The 27,958-nt window shown below is 39.4% G+C and overlaps 1 protein-coding gene across 1 annotated transcript in view; it reads left to right on the top strand.

The window, feature by feature from the left end:
- The window catches only part of NELL1 (neural EGFL like 1), a 900,960-nt gene that overhangs the window by 523,294 nt on the left and 349,708 nt on the right, over positions 1-27,958 (top strand). Inside the window, exon 14 of the mRNA XM_030333128.2 lies at positions 17,673-17,795. Within this exon, the coding sequence (XP_030188988.1) occupies positions 17,673-17,795 (123 nt within the window). The remainder of the gene's footprint in view (positions 1-17,672; positions 17,796-27,958) is intronic.

The raw sequence follows: 27,958 nt of genomic DNA on the forward strand, positions 1-27,958 counted from the left end.
AGTGTATGTCCAGAGCTCATATTTCTAATTACTGTACTTTCCCACCTCTAAGGAGGATGAAAAGTCTCTGACCTTTATCTATGCTTCTGTTTTCCTGTAAATTCTCTAGGAAAACCTTTTGGCTTTTGTTGGTATGACTTTCTTCCTCCTCTTCTATTCATACATCATTAGACATCATCAACCACAGGAACTGAACGTAGGATTTAGAGACAGGTTTCGACAGTGCTATCCACATATGCATTGATGAGCCCAGGGCAATCATTTAGTTGATGTTGATGAAAGCATATTTTGATTGCTGCAGAATTGCCCTTATTTGGTTCCATTTTAGGGCCCATTTATGCTAAGTGATAACTGAAGACTTTGTAGAGTAAAAATAGTGTGCAACTGACAGTCATTCCTTCCTAGAGCTCACTTTGAGGGTGGAAGTCTGCCTCAGATGAGCAAAGAGTTTTTCCATGTGTTTTACTTTCATTTCAGCCCAGTTCCACAAAATCTCATTGAGCTCCTGTTTCATATCATGCCCTGGTACAGAGCCAGGGATACTGACCTGTAAAAATGGCTACCTGAAACTTGGTATAAAACCGCCATTTTACTCTGCTCATAAATTCTGTGGGTGAATAATCTAAACAGGGCCCAGTAAAGATGGCTTGTATTTCATTGATATCCAGGCCTCAGTTGGGAAGACATAGGTGTCGGGGAGATTCAGACAACTGAGAAATGGAATCTTCTGAAGGCTTCTTTCCTCACATGTCTGGGTCCTAGGTTGACACTCCTTGAAGGCTGGACTCAGATGGGTCCATTGACTGCACTGTGTATACATGTCTGGCCATGTGCCCAGCTTTTTATGACATAGCAGCTGAGTTCTAAGAGATAATGTCTTGAGAGGAAGCATCCAGATGACAAGCATTCCAGAAACTGACAGACTTCTTCTGACCTAGCCTTGGAAATGATGTTACCTACTTTATGCCACACTCCCTTGGTCAGAAACATGTTAAGGCCAATCCAGATTCAAAGGGAGGGTAATGAAACTAGACCTCTTGATGGGGAAGGGTCAGGTTACATTGAGAATGGCATGTTTTGGACATTCTTGGAAATTATTCCATAGACACAGAAGAAAATAATATTTTGTACTGCCTTGGGTTGCCGGAAGTTGACCCCTAGTAGAGAGGCACATCAGACTTCTATCAGGCGGCTTCATTTTTCTTTGGGAAGCAACACTGTCCTATGGTATACACATTACGTGTATGAATGGGGTTGTTTTCTCTGCTTTGTGTTTCCATTCCATGTTCAATTGGAGCCATTTTTGTAGACCTGTCACCTTGCTGTAATGACTCACTGTGTGCATTCTGGTATTGCTTGGGAGTTTGGACTGTTTGGTTACATTTCTTTTCAAAGTTAACCCCCAGGCTCAATTGCCTGGCTAATTCCCATTCAGTCTTTTAAGTATATGTCACTTCTTCCAGGGAGGCTTCCCTGACCCCTTCCCTGGATTATGTTCCCCTGTTGTGCATTACTATATGTAGCATGTATTATCTGGGAACAGAAGGGCCTGTTTTGTCTCTAGATGGTAGACTTTATGAAGACAGGACCAATCTGTGTCTCTGCCTATATATCTTCTGTGCCTGCTAATGAAGAGGTCCCAAATAAAAAAAAATATGTATTTATTTTATTTTGAGAGAGAGAGGAGAGAGAGAGATCACAAGTAGGGGAGGGGCAGAGAGAAGGAGAGACAGAATCCATAGCAGTCTCTGCACCATCAGCACAGAGCCCCACACGGGGATCTCACAAACTGTGAGATCATGACCTGAGCTGATACCAAGAGTTGGACTCTCAACTGACTGAGCCACCCGGGTGTCCCAAAGAAAGCTACTTTTTAATTCTCTTCTAAAGCATCTGAACTGGAGGGGGAAAAGGCAACCACGGACAGAGAGAAGGCCACGAAGTTTGTATGATGTATTTCTTTGCTTTCCGCATACTCTCTTCCTTTTCCTTCTTTCTTGTCTTCCTTTTCACTCAGTGAAGACAGTAATTCTAGAAACCTCCCAGCATACTTACTCCTATCCATTGGGCTCCCAGCTCTGTACAGAGAGCAGTGGGGAAGTATCTGGCATTATATCCTTTATGGTGAGTTGACTCTGCCAGCATCGAAGAAGAAGGAAACCAACCACTTGTGTGGGAGGTCTAGGAAGTATACCCCCTTCACCTTAGGCCATGAGGCTGATAAAGCTTAGGGTCTTCCTGTGCTCCAGAGATTTTCGTGTTGATACAGATTCCTAGGAATACTCCTCAAAGAGTTGTGGTGGCAGAAACCTATTGTAAGCCTCCTTCAGTCTCAATATTTCAGTATCTTCAATATCTCAATATCTTGAGTATTTCCAAAGTGGCAATTCCTTTGGTAGTTGGCCTGGCAAAAATTTTTAAGTATTGTAATTTTCATAGTCCCAGCCTAGTTAATTAAAAAAAACAAAAAACAAAACAAAACAAAAACAAAACTTACAATAATTGAATATCTACTATATAGTGGGCCTTGGGCAAATATTTTTTTTAATTTATTTAATTTTATTTTTTAATGTTTATTTTTGAGAGAGAGAGAGACAGAGAGAGACAGAGAGAGACAGAGCTTGAGAGGGGAAGGGCCAGAGAGAGAGGGAGACACAGAATCTGAAGCAGGCTCCAGGCTCCAAGCTGTCAGCAGAGCCCGACGCGGGGCTCGAACTCAGGAACCGAGAGATCATGACCTGAGCCGAAGTCGGACACTTAACCAACTGAGCCACCAAGGCGCCCCCTTGGGCAAATATTTTTAATCACATTTTTCTTTTTCTTTTTTTTTTTCCTTTGTTTTATTTTAGAGAGAGGGAGTGAGAGAATGTGAGGGGGTGGGGGTGGGGAGAGGGGCAGAGCGGGAGAGGGAAAATCTTAAGCAGGGAGCTCAAAGCAGGGCTTGATCTCACAAGTGTGAGATCATGACCTGAGACATAATCAAGAGTCAGATGCTTAACCAATTGAGCCACCCGGGTGCCTGAATCATATTTTTCTTAATATTGTTCCACAGCAAGCCAGGTAGTATACTGTCTGCTTTAAAGATGGGTAAATTGAGGGACGCCTGGGTGACTCAGTTGGTTAAGCGTCTGACTTCAGCTCAGGTCATGATCTCTCGGTTCGTGGGTTCAAGCCCCACGTTGGTCTCTGTGCTGACAGCTCAGAGCCTGGAGCCTGCTGTGGATTCTCTGTTTCCCTCTCTCTCTGCCCAACTCATGAACTGTGAGATCATGACCTGATCTGAGACCAAGAGTCAGATGCTTAACTAACTGAGCCACCCAGGCGCCCTAAAGAAAGCTACTTTTTAAATTTCTTCTTAAGCATCTGATCTGGAGGAGGGAAAGGCAACCAAGGACAGAAAGTTTGTATAATGTATTTCTTTTCCTTTCCCATACCCTCTTCCTTTTCCTTCTTTTTTGTCTTCCTCTTCACTCAGGGGAGAAACTTATCCTCCTTACTCATTCGTATTCATTGGGCTCATGCTCTGTCTCTGTCTCTCAAAAATGAATAAATGTTGAAAAAAATTTTAAGATGGGGAAATTGAGTCTCACAAGGGTTAAGAAATTTACTGATATCTTAGAGCTTCTTTTTGTGGGGTCTGTGGTTCAGACTCAGTACGTCCATCACTCAGTCTTCCATTTACCATTCCCCCACCCTAAGTACCATGTAATAATTTCATTATAGACTTGTATGTCCCCTTTCTCTTGATCCTCTAGTGTCTCCTTTCTGGGAGACAGTGATGGGCTTCAGGACCTGGCCCTTCAGTGTCCTCTTCGGAACTTAGGGTGTGAAAAACTGTATGTGATGTTGGTATATTAGTTTTCTAGCACTGCTATAACAAATTACCACACACTGGGTAGCTTAAAACATCAGAATTTTTTTCTCAGGATTTTCAAAGTTGGAATCCAAAATCAAGGAGTCAGTAGGGTCATTCTGTCTCCAAAGGCTCTATGGGAAAACACTTCCTTTCCTCTTGGAGCTCCTGGTAGCTCCTGATGTTCCTTGACTTATGGGTGCATAATTCTGATCTCTGCCTGTCTTCACATGACCTTCTTCCCTGTGTGTATTTTGATGTGTCTCCTCCTTTTACAAGGGTACCAGTCATTGAATTTAGGGCCCACTTGAACCACGTATGCCCTCACCTTCACTAATTACATCTGCAAAGACCCTATTTCCAAATAAAGTCACATTCTGAGGTTCCAGTGGACATGCATTTTGTGGAAGACACCACACCCCACTGTAGTTGGGCATGGAGGGCAATTCCATAGGAATGAAGCCTATTGGAAAGCAGGGCAACAGCACTAGCACATTTTCAAGGTTCTGGCTTTCCTTTGATTCTAGCTTCTTTTTCTATGGGACCTTGTACATCAAATGAGACCCAGGGCACTTGACAAGGAGTTAGAATCACTAATGGAAAGGGAGGAAAAGACATTTTTCTCTTTTGCCAGTCTCTCCATTTTGCTTTGTGTTTTTGTACCATCCTCTTGCTTCAGAATGAAAAACAAGAAGACATACATAACAAGGCTCTGGAAGGAATAGGCAAACTTCTATGATAAGGATAAGCATTATTCTTTTTTGCCATGTCTTATATTTAAACAGTTTTCTTCAGAGTTCCTTTGGGTAACTGTAGAACCAAAAAAAATCACAAACTAGCATCTTCACAGTAGAGAGACAAAGGGCCTCAAAAAAAGGGTCACTTTGGGGATGCTTACATGACCACTACTTAAAACCAAAGTCAAACAACAGTTTTGCGTGTTTTAGTCTCACATTGGATATTCCTATTGTACTAGGTATTTTAAAAGAAACCCAGACACATTAGACCACAGTTCAGTTCTTCATTTATTTTTTAGTTTAATGATGCATTTCTAAATTAACCCTGTGGAACAAAATGAACATTTACTGAATCTGTATTATTCGTTTGGTATGCTGTTAGACATTTTTTTCATGCTTTTTCAGCTAATCTTTCCAACAGCTCTGTGTGATGTGTCTTACTGTTTCTATTTTTGGGTGATGACACTGAGGCTCAGGGACATTAAGTATACTCGTTTAGATCACAGAGTGAGCAAGTGAGAAAACTGGACTCGGACCCAGAGTCTCTGGGATGTAGAGGAAAGTAATACAGCTCCTAGTAAAATCTTCCCATAATTACTGAAGAAGACTTCATGGAAAATGCAGGCAACTCTGTGCTGTATTGATGTTGATTATGATTATGATGGTGGTGATGTTCTCTGCCATCTTTGGAGCACCTACTATGTGCCCAGAATGATAGCAGAGGGATTAGGAAGTTTATTTTCATGAGCACTCATTTTATAAACATTTCTTGAACATCTCTTCTGTAGCAGAATCTGTTCAGATGTGAAGGCACAGACACCAAGCCAAATTTTCCACTCATTTGTTACGGTATTGTCCACATATTGTACACAAAGAAACTGGAGTGTGGAGAATTTGCCCAGTCTCTCTAGGATTTGCATCTAGTGCTGGGATTTATATCCAGATTGGTCAGCCTCCAAAGCTTTGTTTTTCTGTATAAAATTGGATGGATATGAAACCATTTTATTCATTCTAAAAAAAATGAAAACAACTCTCTTGTTTAGTAATAAAAGATACATTTGTTGAAAAAAATTCAGAAGTATAAAGTGAATAAAGTAAATAATACAAATGCCTCCCATTTGTCCTCTATCCACCCCTTCCTCCCCATCACAAAACACTGGTAATAGTTTAACATACATACATTTAACAGACTTTCTTTGGATGGATATATAAATGAATATACATTATATATAACCTGCCATATTTAATATATAATACTATATATCCAGGTAGAAAAGCACTTGGTTTATGTTTTGTTTCTTATTGCTATGGGAAAATTGAAAAGGATTAGAATTACTTTCCTTCTACTTCTCATTCCGACCTGTTCTCTGTAATCCCCCTGGCCAGTCGGCTCATAACCCTACTCTGGGCTTTGAGTGAAGGACAGCTGTCCTGTCTGTCCAGTTCTGGAGACCCAGTGCCTCTTTGCCAATGAGCAGAGTTAATACACAGTTTCAAAGAAACTGAATTACCCAGAAGGAGCTGGCATTAGAGGGTTTGGTATTTGAGGAAGTAAAAGGGGTCTAAGCTAAAGTGGCTACACCCTGGACAGAGAAGATGGAGACCTGTAGGTTCTTAAAGTGGTGTCTCTGACAGTGGGGTCATTTCCAGCAAGGAGAATGGATTTGTGGTATAGTCAAAGATTCAGGTCCCTGATATTAGGGTAGCTGTCCTTGGCAAAGATCTTAGCACCTGAGCTTAGCAGGGAATCAGCAGAACTTCAAGCTGCCTTTTAATGGGTTATGGTAGTAGCCAATGTGCAACTCAGTCTGATCATGAACTTTTGTGTAAAATCCTGAGAACCATAGTGGGATCCTGCTGAGTACAAAGTGGACTGGAAAGTAACCAAATAATGAATGAAATTTAGCTGTCCATTCTGGCAAATAGCGAGCTTAGAGTTGTATTTATTTTGACTTCGAAAAATGTTTCTTGAATTCAAGCACCACTTTAGATTATAAATAACATGTCCTTGGGCCTAAAGTGTAGATTTTCAGATTTGACATCTAGGAAACTAGGGATCATCTTGTAATTGACACATAAATTTTATACATAATTACTTTCTCCCCTAAAAATATTCCTCTGAAATAAATAATATTTTCAGTTAAGGTAATATGGCATATTCCTAGGGTGTTAGCAAAAACGATGAACATTTCTTGTATCCATGTGCAAAAGAACATTTTATCTGGGAGTGATTTCTCATGAGTAATTACATTCTCATCTTAAAACATGGACAGAGAGGGGCGCCTGGGTGGCTCAGTTGGTTAAGCAAATGACTTTGGCTCAGGTCATGATCTCACAGTTTGTGAGTTTGAGCCCCACATCAGGCTCTCTGCTGACAGTTCAGAGGCTGGAGCCTGCTTCAAGTTCTGTGTCTCCCTCTCTCTCTGTCCCTCACCTGCTAGTGCTCTCTCTCTCGGTCTCTCTCTCTCTCCATCTCTCCCTCTCAAAAATAAATAAACATTAAAACATGGACAGAGAGATAAATGTTAATAATTTGCAACAACTTAATATTGGGGTACAATTGCCATAGCAGAAAGTTTACTTTTTATTGTGTACGATTCAGTGGTTTTAAGTATATTTTCAGAGTTACACAATCATTATTATCTGATTTTAGAACGTTTTTATCACCCTAAGGAGAAAACTGCTTTCCATGAAGGATTATTCTCCATTCCCTCAAGCTTAACCCTAGGTAACTACTCCTCCATTTCCTGTCTCTATAGATTTGCCTATTGTGGACATTTTATGTAAATGAGATCATATAACACATGATCTCTGGAACTGATTTCTTTCACTTAGCACAGTGTTTTTGAAGTTCATGCACAATACATGTTGTAGTATATAGCAGTACTTCATTCTGTTTTATTACTGAATAATGTACATCAAATTATAACATGCAATAATAATGTGTGGATATACCACATGTTCTTTATGGATTTATCAGTTGATGAGTATTTGAGTTTCCACCATTTGGCTATTATGAATAACATTTGTATGAGCATTTGTGTGCAAGCCTTTGTGTGGGCATATGTTTTCATTTTTCTTGGATGTATACCTTACAGTAGAATTGCTGGAACATGCGGTAACCCCCTCTATGTTAAACAGTCTGCAGACCTACCAAGGAAATTTTTAAAGTGGCTGAAACATTTAACGTTCCCAGCAGCAATGTAGAAAGGGATCTGGTTTCTCTGTATGCTTATCAACACTGGTTATTGTCTGTCTTTTTGATTATAGCCATTCTTGTGTATGTGACATGGTATCTCATTGTGTTTTTTGCTTTGGATTTCCCTAATTACTAGTGATGCTGAGCATCTTTTTATGTGCTTACTACCCATTTGTTTATCTTCTTTGGAGAAATGTCTATTCAAATACTTTCTCGGTATCTTTTTATTGAGTTGTAAAGGTTCTTTATATATGCTTGATTCGAGTCTCTTGTCAGGTAAATGATTTATAGATATTTTCTTATAAGGCTTAGGTTTTCTCAGAATCCTTAGCAATTCTTCATGAAAGAAATGGCCTGCCTCAGAGCTCCTGAAACCACTTTATTTTCTTCTCATCCCACAAAGTCAACGTGATAAACACATCAACACATCAGTACCAAGTTGTATTTTATTTTTGAATTCTTCTAAGTTTCCCTCAGCTACCTGATGCAATTACTTTTTTCTTATCTTACTTCTCTTTGACCTCTCTGTAACTTTTGATGCTAAGGGCAATCATACTCTTTTGTTTCTTGCTTTACTCTTTCTGTCTTTCTTTTTTCTTTTCTTTTCTCTTTTTTCTCTTTTTTCTCTTCTTTTCTTTTCTTTTCTTTTCTTTTCTTTTCTTTTCTTTCTTTCTCTTTCTTTTCTCTTCTTTTCTCTTCTTTTCTCTTTTCTTTTCTTTTCTTTTCTTTTCTTTTCTTTCTTTCTTTCTTTTCTTTTCTTTTCTTTTCTTTTCTTTTCTTTTCTTTCTTTTCCCCCTCCCCTCCTGTCCCCTCTAATAAGTATTTGTGTTAGGGACATACTATGTTTCAGCAATTCTGGTAGGAGCTGGATCTAAAGTAAATAAAGATACATTTGACATATATTCCCAAGCAATATATGTTCTGGTAGAAAAGGTAGGTATTAGTAAAAATAGCAATACATTAATAGACATAAAATTGTAACTGTGATTAACCCTATGAGGAGGTGCTAAGTGCTTACCTCAGTAGGTTACAGGGGAAACTTCCCCATCAAGGAAATCAGGTGTTCTTTTCTGAGGAGCTGAGGACTCAATTGAGATAATAAAGATAAGCAAGCAGTAACTGGGCCAAGAGGGAAGCCTATATGAAAGTCCCTATGACCTGAGGGAAGGAGATAAAGGCAGGGTGGTTGAACAGAGCAGGCAAGAGTGAAAATGAAGCAAAATGGTTCTAGGCAGTTAGGTGGTGGTGAAACCATGCTGGGACCAGGAGATCATATTAACAATGTCCACATTTTGAGATAAGAGGGAAGTAACTGGCTGGAAAATTTCAGCAGGAATGGCAAGATGATCAGATTTGATTTCCTAAAAGATTGCTTTAAATGTAATATGAAGAATAAATTGAAAGTGGGCAATACTGAGTGTGGGGAGATTCATTGAGAAGTAATAGCTCTAACTTAATTAATGGCAGCTTAGATGTGGGTGAGATGATGGTGGCTTGGATGAGGGTGGTGGCAATGGAAATAAGGGTTATAGCAATGAATTTGAGAAAAATCAAGACTTGGTGATGGATCTATTATAAGGGATTAGGGAGAAAGGAGTTTCAAGAATGACTGATAACTACATGACTCTAATTCTTCTGTCATGGTTTGACAGTGACTGTCTTGGTTTGAATCTACCACCTTATAACCGTGGGCCACAACCTCTTTGTTCCCATTTCTTCATATAGAAAATAGGAATAATAATAACTCTTAACTCATATGAATGCTATGATACAACTAGGTCAGAGTCTGGCTCATAGTATGTGCTCACTAAATGTTACTTAGGAAAAACCCCAATTGTTAGTGCTCTTTAGAAAAGAAACAGAGGAGGGAAGTGACTAATTTCTTAAAAATTAAATATACAGAAGACTTTTGATTTTGGCCAAGACGGACTAGCCCTGTTTCTCCCGGGTCTTTTCTTCTATAACCAAAAGAAAACCCTTGGACACAACACAACAAATACCCAGGAAGACTGAAAGCTGAACGGAAGGTGAACTACCTGGGAACTTTGGGACTTGAGGAGCCACATGGAGTGAGTTCCCCATTTTATTTTTGAATCTTAGTCATCCTAGTTGAGGAGCTGAAGCAGACTGCAACCTTGAAACCACCAATACACCACCAACCACATACTATAAAAGTTCCAAAAAAAGTCCACCCCACTTCTGGGGAAAAGGGGGCTTCAGGGAGTAGAAAACCTTGAAAATACCAACTCTACTTTAGCCATCTTTCAATGGGAAACCTGCTTGGCAGAGAGAACCTGCTGATTGTCTCCCTGTAGTAATGTCAGTGGGGTTCAGCATGGACCTGGGCCTCCACTCCCCACCAGCAGCTTGGAGACTGAACAACGCAGTGCAAGGTGGGCCAATAGGCACTCTGCTCTTTCCCAACTTCATTGTCAGGGGAGCTCACCACGGAGCTGAACTTCATTCAGCATTGACAAAGTAGTATGAGGCAGAGCTAATACTATATTTAATAATGAGAGACTGAACACTGTCTCCCTTAGATTAATAATAAACCAGTGATGTCCACTCTCATGACTCTTGTGCAATATAGCACTGGAAGTCTTAGCACAATAAGGCAACAAAAGGAAATAAAAAGCATAGAGAGCAGAAAGAATTAAAACTATTTCTGTTTACAGATGACATGATTATCTAGGTAGGAAATCCTGAGGAATCTACAAAAAAAATTATAGAGCTAATAGGTGAGTTCTGCAACGTCACAATCTATGAGATCAACGCACAAAAATCAATTACATTCCTATATACTAGCAACCAACGTCTAGAAACCAAAATTAAAAAAAAAAGATTACTATTATATACAGTTGCTCCAAAGTAAAATGAAATACCTAACGAAATAAATCTAACAAAACATGTGTAGGATCTGTATACTAAAAATTACAAAACACTTAGGAAATAAATCAAAGAGTAAGTAAATAGGTAGATATACTATGTTCATAGAAGAAGACTCAATATGATAAAGATGTCAGTTCTCCACAAATTGATCTGTAAGTATAACACAAACCCTTATTAAAATCCCAACAAGAATTTTTATAGAAATGAACAAACTTAATTTAAAATTTATGTAGGGGCACCTGGGTGGCGTAGTCAGTTACCCTTCCAACTTTGGCTTAGGTCATGATGTCACGGCTGTTAGGTTTGAGCCCCATGATGGGCTCTGTGCTGCCAGCTCAGAGCCTGGAACCTGCTTCAGATTCTGTGTCTCCCACCTTCTCTGCCCCTGACTCTCCCTCTTCCTTTCTCCCTTCCTCTCTCTCTCTCAAAATTAAATAAACATTAAAAAAATGTTTTTAAGTAAAATAAAATTTATGTAGAAAGAGAAATTAGAATAACGAAAACAATTTTGACCAAAGAAGAGTAAAGTGGGGGAAATCACTATATCTGACATTAAGGCTTTCTATGTGCCTTTCTATACTTACAGTAGTCAAGGCAGTGTGGTATCTGCAAAGGAATAGACACCTAGATCATTGGAATGGAATAGAGAACCCCAGAAATAGGCCAACGTACATATAACCAATTGGTTTTTGACAAAGGTACAAAAGCAATTTAATGGAGGAAAATAGCTTTTTCAATTTTTGCACTGTAACAATTGGAGAAGCGTAGGCAAACAAAACAAAACACCTCAACTGAAACTGTATACCATATACCATAGACAAAAATTAGCTCAAAGTGGGTCATGGGCTTAAAATGTAAAATGTAAAACTATTAAAAAAAATAGAAAATCGTTAAGACCTGGGGTTAGATAAAGAGTTATTAGACATGACATTAAAAGCACTATCCATAAAATAAAAAATAAATTGAGTTTCATAAAAAATTAAACCTTTGCATGTGAAATGATGAGGATGAAAATACAAGGCACAGACTGTGAAAAGATATTTACAAACCACATAATAAAGGCCTTAATATCTAGAACATATGAAGAATTCTCAAAATTCAACAGTAAAATAAAAACCCAAGTATAAATGCGTAACAGACATGAGCAGATAATTCACCAAAGACAAGCTTCAGGTCGAAAATGAGCTTGTCAAAAGATGTTCAACATCATCAGCCATTGGCAAAATGCAAAGCACAATGTAGTATCACGTACACACCTATCACAATGGCTAAAATTTTTAAAGTGGCAAAACGAAATGCTGACAGTGATGTGGAGAAACTTGATGACTTACACATTGCTGATGAGAATGTAAAACAGTACAGCTATTCCAGGAAATTGTTTGGCAGTTTATTACAAAATGAAGCATGCATTTATCGTATGACCCTGTGTTCACACTTTTGCATATTAATCCAGAGTAATGAAAGTATATATTCACACAAAAACCTTTACCCAGATGTTCATCGAAACTTCATTCATAATAGAAAAATACAGGAGACAATCCAAGAGTCCTTCAGCGTGTGTATGTTGAACAAACTGTGATGAATTTATGCAATGGAATACTACTCAACAACAAAGTAACTTGTACTGTGGACACATACAACAACTTGAATGGAATTCAAGGGCATTTCATCTAGTGAAAAAAAGTCAGACTCAGAATTTACTTACTGTACGTATAATTCTATCTATACAGCATTCACTAAATGACAAAACTGTAGAGATGAGAACATGTTAGTAGCCAATAAGGGACAGGGACTGGGGGGTAGGTGGGTTTGGGGGAGTGTTGAGTAGGTGTAAACAAAAAGCAATAGTGTGAATATGGTGGTGGGCACCTGAACTTATACATAGGATAATATTGCTTAGAATTATACACAAATATACACATATACACCCCCAAAAGGAGGTAGATACTGTTTTTTTAAAAAAAAAGGTGTAAACTGAATAAGGTTTGTAGACTAGCTAACAGTAATATACCAATGTCAGTTGTCTCGTTTTCATGTTGTACTACAGCTATATAAGATGGCAGTATTGAGGGAAGGAAGCAGGGTGAAGTGTAATGGTATTCTTTGTACTACTTCTGCAACTTACTTTAAGTCTGTGATTATTCTCCTTTAAAAAGTAAAAAAATTAACCTACACTGTGGCCAACACTTTAGAAGTTCCTTTTGATCACACAGTAATGTGGAGTTTTGGAAAGAATACAGGAGAAGAGATGAGGAAGATAGATGGAAGTTTGAGTGCCAGACATACAACTTATTGTATGTACTGTATGCCCAACATATCATATGTACTGACACCTCACAGGTGCTTCAAACCTCAATTTCTTTATCTATAAAACGTTTTCTGATGAGATGTGCTTGGCTCCTCCTAGTGAGGTCATTGTAACAATTTTGTAAAATGCATGAGAGATGACTTTGGACAAAGTAAAGCTATAAGCCCACCAGACCCCAAATATGGAGCATTTGCAGCTGAAGTGACTATTTCAGTAACTTGTTTGGGTCCTGACTAGTCTACTAAGAAAACATGGTATTTAATTTTTTTTTAATTTTTTTTAATGTTTATTTATTTTTGACAGAGACAGAATGCGAGTGGGTTAGGGGCAGAGAGAGAGGGAGACACAGAAGCAGAAGCAGACTCCAGAGCCTGATGTGGGGCTCGAACTCACGAGCTGTGGGATCATGACCTGAGCCGAAGTCGGACACTCAACCGACTGAGCCACCCAGGCTCCCCTAATTTTCTTTTTAACGTTTATTTATTTTTGAGACAGAGACAGAGCATGAACGGGGGAGGGGCAGAGAGAGAGGGAGACACAGAATCTGAAGCAGGCTCCAGGCTCTGAGCCATCAGCCCAGAGCCCGATGTGGGGCTCGAACTCAGGGACAGTGAGATCGTGACCTGAGCCGAAGTCTGACGCTCAACCGACTGAGCCACCCAGGCGCCCCGAAAACATGGTATTTAATTGATAATGGCTATTGATTTCATTTGATTGCATTATTACAGAGGTAGGGTAGAGTCTTTCTGAGCCATTCTATGGAAGGAAAAGGAAGAAAAGGAGGAGGATAAAGGACCTATGTGATAATGACAGTGCCTCATCAGTGCTCAACAAATATTAGCCAGCATAACAATAATTATCATCATTAGTGGAGAAACAGCATGCTGCCGTAATCATTATTCTTTGTCCTGAGAGGTTGGATACTCTAATTATACTAATCAAACTCTAGTCAGACATCAACAATTCTAAACATACATCTTTCACCTTTCCAATTTATAGTCTTGTTTCTTGGGGACAATTGAATCTAAGCAAATAACTTCCTTGGGTATTCAAAGAGATATTCTAATTTAATTATCTTCAAAAGCCTATCTGTTTGTAGCCTTTCTGCCTGAACTATAAAGGAAAGAGAACATTTTCTTAACCAATTTTTACTACCATCCAACAATAAAGTCTGCTCACAAATAATTGCAGTAGTGGTGGTCTTAGTAATAGTAGTAATAATGGTCATAAAAATAGCTTACATTTATGAAGCACGTACTAGTTGCCATGTGCTCTAAGCATTTTACTTGCATTAATTAATGTAATCCTCACAACCACCTCAGAAGATAGGTTCTATTATTATCCACATTTTCCATATTAGGAAACTAATAAGTGGCAAACCCAGGGTTGTCTCACCCAGGCTGCGTGGTCCTGGAGTCTGTGCTCTCAACTGCCTTGTGCCGCCTCTCAGAGCGCTTGTCCTCCCCCTTTTGCAGTATCTCCAACAGCTGGAAGGGAATTTGATGTTTTTGGAAGGAGAGCATTTCATATTTGATGATTGTTGTCCAACATAGGTCAGATCTTCAGTGGAAATTTGGGGCTAGTATATACAAAAAGACCGTCTTCCTTCCTGGCTCTATGGAATCACTTCCATATGTCTTGGTTTAACTTCAACCGTATCCAGATTGCTTGTAGCTGCTGACTGATGTGGTCACCCTGGCGTCTAGTGTCACAAATACGAGCTCCCTCACTTACTGGTTTTGTGATCTTGGGCAGATTCTTTAATGTTTGTTTGTTGTTGTTGATGTTGTTGTTTTTGTATCTGCTCCTTCATTGTAAAATGGGAAAACTCATTTCATGTGATTGTTAGGAGAATTAAATGATATATGCAATATTTAGCTCAGTGCTTGGCACTTTCTAGTCTCAATACCATTATGGGAAGTAATGATAGGCAAAGTGAGGGTTGTATAAAATATGCTACAATTCCTCTCTTCAAAGTTAGTTAATAAGGCAATAATAATAAAACTCACAAATATCACCATGTATTGTGATATGGTTGCCTCCAAAGAGGTAAAGATACCAAATTTGGTAAAAATTCCAAGATGGGTGAAATTTATGTGGTATGGGGAGGAGGTATGGAAGGCTTTCCTGGCAAAAGTATGTGCATGAAATGGTGTTTGAAGCCAGGTGGGGGCAAAGGTAGTCCAACTACATTGGGAGACTGTATTTTAAGTCATGGACATAAAATGTCAAACTGGAGAGGGGTAGGAATGAACTCTTGCATTTGCAGGGCCATGTTGGGGCCATCTCATCAGAGAAGAGGGTTTGCTTCAAGAATATTGGGAGAGAAGACTACGTAGGATGGATATGTTAATTACCTTGATGAGGGAAATCCTTTCACAGTGTAGGCATACAACAGATCATCACGTTGTACACTCTAAATAACTTAGAGTTTTGTCACTTATGCCTCAACAGAGCTTGGGGGGGAAAAGACCAGGTAGGTAAGGATGTATCAGATGTTTGAAATGTTGCATAAAACCATGCCTTTATTTTGCCTGTAGTGCCTCTCATGGGCAATCCTGACTGAGAAAACTATGACCATTTTTCAAAGACCAGTTCAAATACTACCTTTTGCAAGAAGACTTTTCTCCCTATGAGCTGAAATTTCTTTACCTCAGTGGACTCTTATTTCAGTCTATTCCTCCTATCTAGCATGACCACACGTGCCAGTTTGCCTAGGTCATCCTGAGTCAATGCTGTTATTCTAGTGTAATTATTAATAGAGCCCCCCGTTCACTCTAAAATATGTTGTTTTCTAGGTAAAATACAAAGTCATCTCCTGGTAACTCTTATCACTTCTCCTTTCTGTTCTGCCTAGTTGCATATTGACATCTGGTGGCCCCTATTAAAATGTTCGTGTGAACAGAGACATACCTACTCACCTTTGTAGTCCCAGTACAGACCCTAATAATTATTAAATTAATTTAAATAAGGGATTGAAAACTTCAGTGTCAAAGTCTATGTTCTTAGACTTTGTGTGCCCGACATCCTCTGGTGTTGTAACTGCATGTACTAGGTGTTTAATAGGTCTGTAAATTTGATTGGACATCCACAGGGTGATACTATTTCTGGAGTGCGCTGGAAATAACATTAGCACAGACTAGATGTGAGTTCTCATAAATTTTCTCTTCTCCCTGCATGGTAACCTGTGTACACTTCTCACTGACCATTTGCATTGGTCTTATGGCCAAAAGAAAATTTTTGTTTTGAAAAATGGAAGGTGTTCAGTCATATGCCTATGTATGCTTTACTTTAATTACACATGGGTGACCAAAACAGCTGTAGGTTGTAGAATTTAACCTTTCTCATTACTGAGTTTCTGTTAGGAAATTTAGAGTAAAAATTAACGAAGATAGAGGATATTTCAATTGATTGGTACACTTTTGTAACAGCACACTACAAACTATATTGAATTTTTTAGTGTTGTTCAATTAGTGTTATTTCTTTGGGGTTGCTAGCTGGGATTTCAACTCTTGTATTATAACCTTTGTGACTTAAACCTATCTTAATTTTCTTCTTAAAATTTCTAACAAGTTATACTAGCAGATGTTAAAGGGAATAAGGCCTAACCTTTCAATACTCTTTATTTACAGAGTAGCCATTTAGATGACTCTTTAAATTTCCTGCTGATGACAGGAAGGTATCGCTGTCTGTGAAATCTTGATTTCTAACTTGGATTCTTGCAGTGTATTTTGTAAGGTGTTAGACCTATTTCCCTCATGTTTTGTGGGTTAAGGATGCTGTAGCTATTTGAAAATATATAACCATGTGATTACCCATCAGGTATCAACCCAGGGGTTGAATGCCGAACCCTGTGAACTTGGACTACCTGGAAAACTAGAGTTAAGAGCCCTGCTGAAGGCCCTTGAAGAGAGGTCCTAAGAGTAAATCCCTTTTAGACTCAGCACAACCCCATGCTTGCCAGCATTTCCTGTGACCAAATTCCTTTGAAATTCCTTGTTAGTCACCCTTCTTTGCCAAGTTTTATCAGCTGAGCCTCCCTCTTCAATTTTACTCTCTTTGTTCTAAAGAAACTATGGATTCTCACATGTGGGATTTTTTTTTTTTTTTCCTTTTTTAACCTTAGAGGCAGGTTTCCCAACCCAGGAACCATTGACATTTTGTACTGGTTCATGCTTTCTTGTGTTGGGTTTTCCTGTTCATTGTAAGATGAACAGAAGGCTTAGTAGCCTGCCTGTCCTGTATCCACTAGATTCTAGTAACACTCCTACTCAAACCATGATAACCGAAGGTATTGGCAGACATCATCAAATGTTTCCAGTGGGGATGGGATGCAAAATTACCCCCTGTTGAGACACTGCCTTGGAGCCTCTATAGAAACATTTGCAGAGCATGGAAAAGGCAATGCCCTCAGAGCAGTACTTACCAGTCATGTGACTTGCATCAGATGCTGCCTTCTCTGACCCTTAGTCTTTTTACCTGCAAAGTGGGGATAATGACATCTATCTTTGAGACCTGTTGAGATTTCCACCACATCAGGGATAGAAACTTCCAGGTATATAGTAAGATCCCCATACATGGTAGTCATGCCATTCTTATGTGGTGAGTCTCAACTTACTTTTCTAACACCTGTGATTCCAACTTAAGAAAAGGTGTTTCTTTCTTTTTTTCTCACCCTGCAAACAGAGCATGATGAATGCGGCAGCGGGCAGCACAACTGTGACGAGAATGCCATCTGCACCAACACTGTCCAGGGACACAGCTGCACCTGCAAACCGGGCTATGTGGGAAATGGGACCATCTGCAGAGGTAGGCTTGCTGCCTTTGAGGTGAGCTGTGAACAGCTTCCCTGCCGGGGCTTCTGGTACTCATGTGGTAGACCCTTGTCACCATTCTGGTAGCTGAGCATGGCTAGGGTTCTGTTCCTGGTCTGTCATCTGGTGAGGGCACTGTGCATCAGAGAAGAAAAATGATTTAAGTCTACATTTTGGATTGAATGCAAAAGGTATGCATTTGGGTCTGGGGCATGGTTCTACACCTTCATGGCTCTGTTTAGCTTTGCCTCTTGGCCTGAGTTTGTGAGGGACACTCTGATTGCTGACGTGGGTTTTTATTCCCTATGTGCTTTGCTCAGAGGGCAAGTGGGCACTGCCAGTAATATACAAACCTGGCCATACTCCAGGTTTGCTTGCATAGGAAGCTGAAAGTTTTAGCCTCTGTCTGTGTGGTAGCAGTTCAGCAATTCAGATGTAGTGCCTTGGTTTCCATCTGCATTTGGAATAAAATTAAAGTTTCTCCTTGTGGCTTATGAGAGCTTTCAGGATCCGGTCTCTGGCTCCTCTCAGCTGGCATCTCTCTTTTCTCTCCCCTCATTCCCTTTACGCCAACATATTATCCCTCACTGTGTCTCAGACATGCCAACCAGCTTCCAGTTTTGGGATTTGCACTTGCTTTCCCCTCAGCCTGGATGTGCTCATTTCCTTCAGGTCTTGACTCAAGTATCTCCTTATCAGAGTAACGTTCTTAGGCTGCCTCTAAAATAGCATCCTTAATATTTCTTAGCCTCACACCCTAGTTTATTTTTTTTGTTTTCATTAACACAACATAACAGAACATTATACATTTATGTGTTTGCTTCTGTATTGTCTGCCTCCCCATTGGGATGTAAGCTCTCTGAGAGCAACCGCTTGGTTTTGTCTCCCTGCTGTGTCTCCAGCGAGTAGATGGATGCCTGGCACATTGTAGGTGCTCATTAAATATGTGTTACCTTACTGAATTAACCAGAGGAAAGTGACAACATTACATTGAAAAGGAGGCAAAATGTACAAAAGACAGGAAATGATCCTTTGGGTTCTGTATTATTATAATTATCCCCACTTTAGAGGTGACAAAACTGAGACACAGGAAGGCTGAGTAGCTTGAAGACAGAAGTAATATACAGTGAATAAGTCACCATAATCATGCCCTAAACTGGGCAGAATTTAAAAAAAAATGACTATTCTCTGTTGGTAAGGTTGGTGTAAACAGATTTGTTTTTATTTGTGTACATGCCTGAGTGTAAATTAGTGAAACTTTTAATGGCAATTTGAGAAAAACCTATCAACATTTAAAGTGAATGTGAAGAGTAATAAAGGGATTCTCTTGATTCCATTCACTTTATCTCCTGAAATGTATTCTGAGAAAGGCACATGCCCATGAGGGGGGAATGTGCACATACAGAGGTGTTTTGCTGTGTTGTATATATTCATTGAAAGCCAGATACAGCCAGAAAATCTGTCAGTAATGGAATGATTTATTTCACATGTCATTTTGTGGAAAAGAATATAAAGGTTTAAAAAACTTTAAGTGTCTGTATGCACACACATGTGTATGTGTGTTCACGTACATACTCAATGATCTCCAAGATGCATTTTCGAGAAAAATCAAATAAAGCTATAGGACATTACCTGTAGCATCATCACATATCTCATTTATTATTTATAACTACCTATATGCATACTTCTGTAAAGCATAAAGACTGGGACATGCAAACTGCTCATGTTATTGCCCGTGTGTGTGTGTGTGTGTGTGTCTGTGTGTGTGTGAGAGAGAGAGAGAGAGAGAGAGAGAGAGAATGTTCACGTATTATGAATTCAATGTTGTTTTTATCTTTTACAATGGGAATTTATACATATAATATTTGTGGGGTTTTTTTAAGTTCCATGAGGCAAATAAAAATACCAGTGCTCAGCTTTTAAAAGAAGGCTGAAGATACTTCAAAAGTAAAGTAAAAAGACATAAATATTAATATAATTCCATGGATTATCCAGCCCACTGCTGGCACTTTCATGCTAATGCTATAAATCTGAGGTGCACGTAGGGATTTGATTTTAATGCATTTTTTCTTCAGAATTATGTTACCTCATAAAATAATATTAATTACCGTAGTTCAGTGAGTTTGTGTTTGCCCAACCCTCTCATGCCATTGTGATAAGTAGTGGCTTCACCTTTGTGGAATTTGAAACTCTGATTGTAAAAAATTATGAGTTCAAATAATGTTTCTGGTGTCCACAGGCTCTGAAAATACATCTTCCCTTGAAAGTTACAAATCAAGGACAATAGTTTTCTTCAAGTGGTTTTCGTGGTCAGTTAGGTGGACATCAATAAGATGGGGAGAATCTCGTGTTTATAAATGTTACCTGGGGAGGCAGTGCAATGTAGTTCAAGAACTGGATTGCAAATTTAGAGAACTAGGGGTTAGACAGGATTTCATTGCTGCCGAATTGTAACTTCTGTATTTTTACATACTAAAATTGGGTGAATATCCCCATCCGTGTTTTTCCAACAATGTTATTGCAAAGAGTTATGAAAGGAATATATATGTGTGTGTGTGTGTGTATATATGTATATATATGTATGTATATATATGAAAGGAATATATATGTGTGTGTATATATGTATATATATGTATATATACATACACACACACACACACACATATATATATATATATATATATATATATATATATATATCTCAATGTGTTTTAGACTATCACAGGCTCTAAAATGTAAAACACTATTAGTAGTAGTAAAACAGTAGCAGTACAATGAGGGAAGAGGTGGAGGCAGTTAATGAGTTGGCTTGAACCTCAGCCTTCTGCCTGAGTTGCCCAAATTTGTGTCTTCATTTGAGGACATACACTTTGTAGTTGACTTTTCCACCTGTAACCGAAACATTTACAGAAGGAGTTGGACAAGGATAACTAGATCACTTGAACTGTTTTTTTAATGTGTAAAAGCTTTTCTGGATGTGGTATTGTTCATGGAATTGACTACATCTACATAGAAATAAAAACCATTAACACTACTAGTAACAAAATATGAGACAGCAATTTCTCAAACAATACCAGTTGGTGTGAATTCTTTCACATGGGTTTTCCTGGTGGTCAGTGCCCATGGAAGGTGTTTTTGGAATTTTTTCACACGGGTGGTAAATACCTGTTCAGCTTCAACATTCACAAAGTAGGTGCAAGATGCCTTGCTGGGTATGTTCACATATGTTATCTCATTAGTTCCCACCATATCCCTGGGAGCTTGATAGCATCATTACAGCTCACAGGCAAATCTTGAATAAGACATAGCTGAATCCAATTTACCTGGATTAGTGCTACTGACTACTTTTAGTTTCTTCCCTCCAGGCCCCTTCCTGTACCTTCTCCATTTTTTTTTTCTCTTTCTCCCTCTTCCTCTTTCTCCCTAACTATTCATTATTTAAGCCTCTCTCTTTTTTTTTCTTTTTTCTTATATTCTAAGTAGAGACTGTAAAAAAATCAGAAAGGGAAGAGAAACAGTACAATGACAATCTATAATTTTTAAATTTGCCTATATTTTTGATAAACAGACTAAAATACTTTGAAACTGTGCAAGATTTGTTGCTAAAAATTTGGGGTTAAATGGACAGAACACGTGCAAATTGCTTTAGGTCTGATTTGCACAACCTGGCATACAGGTTCGGGTGGTCTGTGGAATGTTTATCTGCTTTCACAGTCCTGCATTAACCTGGAACTGAAGGTGAGTTTGGGGCAGTTTCCACTTAGTAGGTAATAGGCAGGGCCTTCTCCCTTGTCTGTCCCTAAGGGCTGGGTAACATATGATGATCCTTGAGAACACTATCATCTTCATGACTAATAGTATTGACATTTATTAGTCAATTTATTAGACTGTAAAGATACAGTGGGAATAAATTCTGTGTCTGGAGCATAGTTCTGGGCGCCATAAGAGCAAAAGGCAAATAAGAAACACTGGAAACTTCACCATTTAGTATGAGAAAAAGATTTGAACAGTTGCTTCCCACCCAATGTAACTATTTACAAAATGGTATTATCTCGTGTGCAAAAGGCTTATAAGGAATTATTCAAGGGGTGCCTGGGTGGCTCACTTAAGCGTTCAACCCTTTAATTTCAGCTCAAGTCATGATCTCATGATTCTTGAGTTCTAACCCCACATCTGGCTCTATGCTAAGTGTGCCAAGCCTCCTTGAGATTCTCTCTCCCCCTCTCTATGCTCCTTTCCCACTTGGGTGAGCTCTCACTCTCTCAAAATAAATAAAGAAAAAAATTACTCAAAATTTAGAGCTACATTAAAGGTATTATTATGTGTTAGTTAGGACTCCTTTGGTTTCGAGTAAGAGAAATCTACTGGCAAGACTGGCTATGTGACTGTCAGAGCCCAGAGTCAAATAAAAGACTGGGGGGAAAAAGTAGAAGAGAATTTTTTTTTCTGTTTAAAAGTACTAAAATATAAAGCTTTTGCCTTTCTTTTATGGTCTCTTTCTCACCCTATCGTGATGGTTTTTTTTATTTGCTATTTAATGGCACTTCCTTGGCCCTGAAGATCCTCTTGGGGTGAGTGCCGACACTCAGAGGAGCTTCAAGCCCATCCCCTAACTTGGCACATGCACTTGGCCCACTGAATGCAGGGCTCCTCTCTGCCTTGACCAGTGGGGCAGGGAGGTTGAGCCAGGTGGCTCCCCTTCCCTTGAGCCCTGTACCCCAATCCACAACAGATGGTCAACCTAAGGGACTGCAATCTCCCCACCAGTTCCCACATCACCTGTGGAATGCACCTAAGTGCTGACAGGGAGGATGACACAGTTATACTTTCACCTGGAAAACTCCGAGACTGCATTCCTAACCCCTACCCTGTGCAAAGACCCTGTTGGGGGCAGGGGGCAATTGCTGCTTAGTGGAGAAGAGAGAGGCTCTGAGGGACCAGAGCCCAGGGGTCAGAAGAATGGAGACCTGAGAACCCATCCTGGAGAGGGGGGTAGACTATGGGAGTGAGACCACACATGAGCTAAGGCTCCAAAGCCCCAGTGCATGCTCTGTTGTCTGCTTAGACCTAATTTACAGAACAAATTCAAATATGGAATTAGTAAAAATGTTAATGTGGTGACCACAGAACATGAATCCCCAAATGAAGGGTCCTTCTGAGTCAGGGGCCCCATGCAACTGCCTTGGCTGCATGCTGGTGAAGTTGGAAGTGTCAACTAGCCTTCACTGTCCAGGTGTGTCATATGACCTGAGGGCGGAAAGGTGGCTGGGATTTAGGAACAGATTTCTCTAAGAGCTGGAATGCTGATTATACGCTGTCTCCTTGATGCTTCTTTCTGGATTGGCTTCATATTTCTCTCTTCTTACAGGCAGGCTTTATGTTTGTCCATGTGGCTGAGGATCAGATCCTCTGTTTTGTAGACTCAAAACTTGGCCTTGTCAGAGTACCAGAGATGATCAATCTCTTGGGACTGATATACTAATTTTTTTATTTTTATTAAAAAAATTTTTTTTAAATGTTTGTTTATTTTTGAGAGAGACAGAGACAGAATGCGAATGGGTTAGGGGCAGAGAGACAGGGAGACACAGAATCCGAAGCAGGCTCCAGGCTCCAAGCTGCCAGCCCAGAGCCTGATGCGGGGCTCGAACTCACGAGCGATGACATCATGACCTGAGCTGAAGTCAGACGTTTAACCGACTGAGTCACCCAGGCGCCCCACTGATATACTAATTTTTTATGATAAGCTGTTGTGGTTTGAGGAAAGCCTAAAAATGATAGCTCTCCCCACCCCACCACCTGCATTCAAAACCAGTTGAGAGACAAATAAATTGAGCAGCGGGAACTAAAATGTCGATATGAGCACTGATAAAAATTATACCAGAGAGCACAGTTTATGTATTCAACACTGGTATTTGTAATATTGAACCCCTGAATTAGACAGAGTTCTGCATCTATTCACGGTGGGCCAAGGAGACACCTAGGGCTTCCTGTGTTTATCTCCACATAGGACTTTTTCACATTGTAGGGCAATAAAAGTCCAGAAGGGTTGTTTCCTGTGTTCCTCCTAATCCCTAGTGAGTAAGTGAGGGAACAGCTAGGCTCGGCAGGCCAGGTTTCTCTCACTCACCAGCAATCAGGGAAGAATGAGAGGGCGTGGCAAGTAGCCTAGGGCAAACGTTTCTTAAGAGAAATCAGATAAATGGAAAAGAAGCACCCCCTTCCCCAAGTCCACCTACACTTCTGTTAAGAAGTGTCACAATGTTTGTGTCTGTAGTTTCACTGTCTTTCTTAGATGAAAGATACACAGGGAGCCCCTTTTTTTTTTAATAAATTCTGAATTATTTAAGTGAAAAATCAGAGCTAAGGAGTTAGTCTGGGATTTTATTGGCTCGTCACCTCAATATCTGTTCCCTGGCTGCAACTCTCTCCATTGTAGGTATAGTGATCTGGGGTCTGTTCTAAACGTAGTGTGATGCACTTGCTCAAAATCTTCCAGTATTTCAGGAGACAATGGGTGATATTACACTCCTAGTGTCCCCTAAATGTTCTTTTGTTGTCTGGAGAAATATAGTAACTAACCTTCCCCTTGCCCAGTGTTTATTTTCAAACCATGTGAGTGGGCTCTGTAATGACTTTATAATTTATGGAAATGTACCTTCACTTTTTTCCTACCTTTCAAGTCCAGGAAGCCCTCCCTGATCTCAGGCTGGGTGAGTGCTCTTTCTCTGTGCTCCAAAGACACTCTCCAAACACTGCTCCAGTCCCCATAATCCTGTGTTGCAGTTGATGATTTTACTCGCCTGCTTCCTGTAGGCCAAGGCTACATATCTTGGTTTAACCAACATTTAGCATAGAGCTGAGCATGTTATAGTACTCATAAATTTCCTGATGAGTGAACACATTAAGATTCCTTTCTAATAGAGCATGCACTTGTGTATCTAGAAGATTCTGCAACAAAGCAAAAATCTGCATGGGACACAGATGGTTAGGCCACTGGAGCCTTACCCCCAGCCTGAGAATACCACCTCCCCTAAAGGTAGATATGCAAATAGATTTTGATGTGGAGTTGGCTTTGCTAATTGAATAACTGACTTTCAGAGAAGATCATTACAATAAAATTAACTTCACTGTAAAAGTTCTTGGAACATAGCTGCATGTTTATTCTGAGGCACCTCAGAATCCTATAGTTCTCTGAAGTCATTTATGAGTGTGTTTGCATTGAGGTACATTTGCAGAAGTGCTGTTCCCTAGAAATTCTACTTCATGGGAGGCTGGATAAATTGTACAAGAAAAACCAAGAAAGTCAGTAACAGAAGGCTAGAGAAGGTTTAATATAGACAGAGTAATGTGACAGTACATGCTAAAGATGTAGATGAAATTCTGAATTAAGTAATATAGGTACCTTACATGCACAGAGTTGTTTTCAGAAACTCAGAGGCACTATGGGAGGAAGGATGAGGGAGAGGCAGAATAGAAAAGTAAGTTATTTTACTATGATATCACTGAAGATAATAAAGTTGATAAACTGCTGGGCTATGAATCAGAGAAGATGATATTTAGGGATTTTGAAGTACACGCAAGGGGAATAGGAAAGCCTTTGGCAAGAGTACTCACAGTGCTCCAGACGTGGTTTTCAAAGTGGTTAATGTAATGAGGAAGGATTCAGGAAGGTCTCAATCTAAAATTCTGCCTTTAGGTGTACAAAGTGTTGGACATGATGGCAAGAGGCAAGATTGACATTATAGGCTGGTTTGACCCATTTAGAGCCAGAACCGTTTGTAAAAACACATTTGTATTGATAAATAGATAAAGGTGGTGAATATATGTCTAAGAGTGCACCTCTGTTTATAGAGCAATTTCATAACATTTCAAGGAGGGATTTGAAACTCTACCTTACAATTGGTTCATTTATAAAATCAGGAAGCAGGTAGATAGAGGAAGCTCAGGATCAGACTCTGTCAATAGGAAGAATCTTTGCAATGAATGTGGACTGTACTTCTAGCAATGAGAACCACTTAAAATTTTCCAACTAAAGAAGATGATGTGAGAGGGTGTCCCTTTGGTACTGTTTAAGACTTTTATTTCAGGATCATATGGAAATAATTGGGCCAGATCAGATTACTATAAGAAATGTACACATGGGTGTACATGTAAATGTAAATGGGCACATGGGTGGCTCAGTTAAGCGTTCGGCTCTTGATTTCAGCTCAGGTCATGATCTCACAGTTGGTGAGTTTGAGCCCCATGTTGGGCTCTGTGCTGACAGTGGGGAGCCTGCTTGGGATTCATTCTCTCTCTCTCTCTCTCTCTTTCTGCCTCTCCCCCGCTCTGTCTCTCAAAATAAATAAATAAACTTAAAAATATGTGCCTTTCAAATTTTTTTAGGACTATTTGATGATTTAACCATAGCATAAACAAAGATAAGATTGATGTGGATGTGGATGACAAAATCTCTTTCAGTTCAACCAGTTACCAAAAAGTGTTCTTAACACAGGGATATAAATTGTAACATACAGTGGTAAGAAATAGTTTATTAGGAACACTCCAAACCGTAATGCCATGCTTAAATATTCATAAACCTGAGGAATGGGCTACAGAATTATGACACGATTTTCTTCTAAAGAAGCTATTTCCTATTGATTAAAGTCTACACTCTTCAGCAAGGCACTTAAGACCTTGTATCAGCTTTGCCATATCTGGATATTTCAAGCCTCATCTCTTACGGTAGCTCTCCTCATTACCTTACCAGTCACACTTGGCAGTTCACTAACCATTCTCTTAACAGGCCAGGCCAGGCAGTCTCATGCCTCCTTCCCTCTCCTTGGGATCCTTTATTATACTGGAGACACTTTTCCATCCTCTTTTTCTTCCAGTTGAAATCCTGTTTATCCTTCTTAGTCCCACTCAAATCCCATTTTTCCTTGATCTTCTCAGTCAGAAAAAAATGGCTTCCTCTCTCATTTCTACTTGTAATATTTAATGTGTTATGCATTATTAAATTGAGCTGTTTACATATCAGCATTTCCCACTGACATAAGACGTAGTGCTTCTTGGGTGCTAGGTAAATATGTATTGATGTGAAATAGGAATTGGCTAGTTCATCTCACACAAATCCACTCTGCTCTTGTAGCTTCGTGTATTACTGTGAGTCTAAACCACCATTTAGATAATCAAAGAAAAATTAAAATTGTAAATGCTTGTGTAATATCTATTTTAATACGTCAGAAAGCCATCAATGGATCTGTTATTTAAGTTCAGATACATTATCTATTTACATAGAAAATTCATTTATTCTCTTTTATGTTTCATTCCTATTGATTCTGAATACCCCATCAATACCCCATGTCCTGTGGATACCGAACATAATTATACCAGGAATGATTAAATCCTTTAGCTTAATTTAAGAGTCTATAGGCAGCCCAAGTGAGGTATCTTTCTTGCATCTGTTTTTTTTTTTTTTTTTTTTTCTTGCATCTGTTTCAAAATCTTAAATGGCTCCATTTTAGACTCATCCACTACTTATTCAGTAATCTCAACCAGAGCTAGATTTAGAGCTGGAAAGCACTTATCAAGTGCCAAGTCAAGGCAACATGGGGAACATTACAAATTACTAGACACAGAACTCTGCCTTTCATGTTCCAAGAGACTTTCATAGTATCTTGGCATGTACTGTTGAGTAGGATAGTGTCTTTTCATATTGTTTCTTGGCTCCCGTGTGACCAATGGGAAACATTCATGAGGCTCAGATCAGTATTTCACTTTGTGGCCCCAAACAGCGTGAAATCAATTATTCTGTTGGGTCATTTAACTTTGAACCATTGATAAACTTAGGATCGCATTGTTTTATAAAAAAGGAGTATTACTGTACCACTGCCTCTTGGAGGTTTAGAGTGTCACCATTTTTTGTCTCCATTCCTATAGGTTCAAGTCAGTACAAAACAGACATGGGACAATGTAGGAATCATACTGTTGACCTTATCTTGCGCTCTCTGGGACAATCAGGCCCCATTTCAGGGCTTGCCTCTCATACTGTCTTAATTTTAAGGGTAGAAGCTGATGAGAGGATGCAGATACCTGGTCAAATCTCTGCTTTACTGATTGCATAGAGATGGGAAGTTCTGGGGCTCTCTCTATGCCTGATGCAGAAGGTCTGAGAGA

This window comes from Lynx canadensis, chromosome D1 (assembly GCF_007474595.2).
Source record: "Lynx canadensis isolate LIC74 chromosome D1, mLynCan4.pri.v2, whole genome shotgun sequence".
NCBI classification, from domain to species: Eukaryota; Metazoa; Chordata; class Mammalia; order Carnivora; family Felidae; genus Lynx; species Lynx canadensis.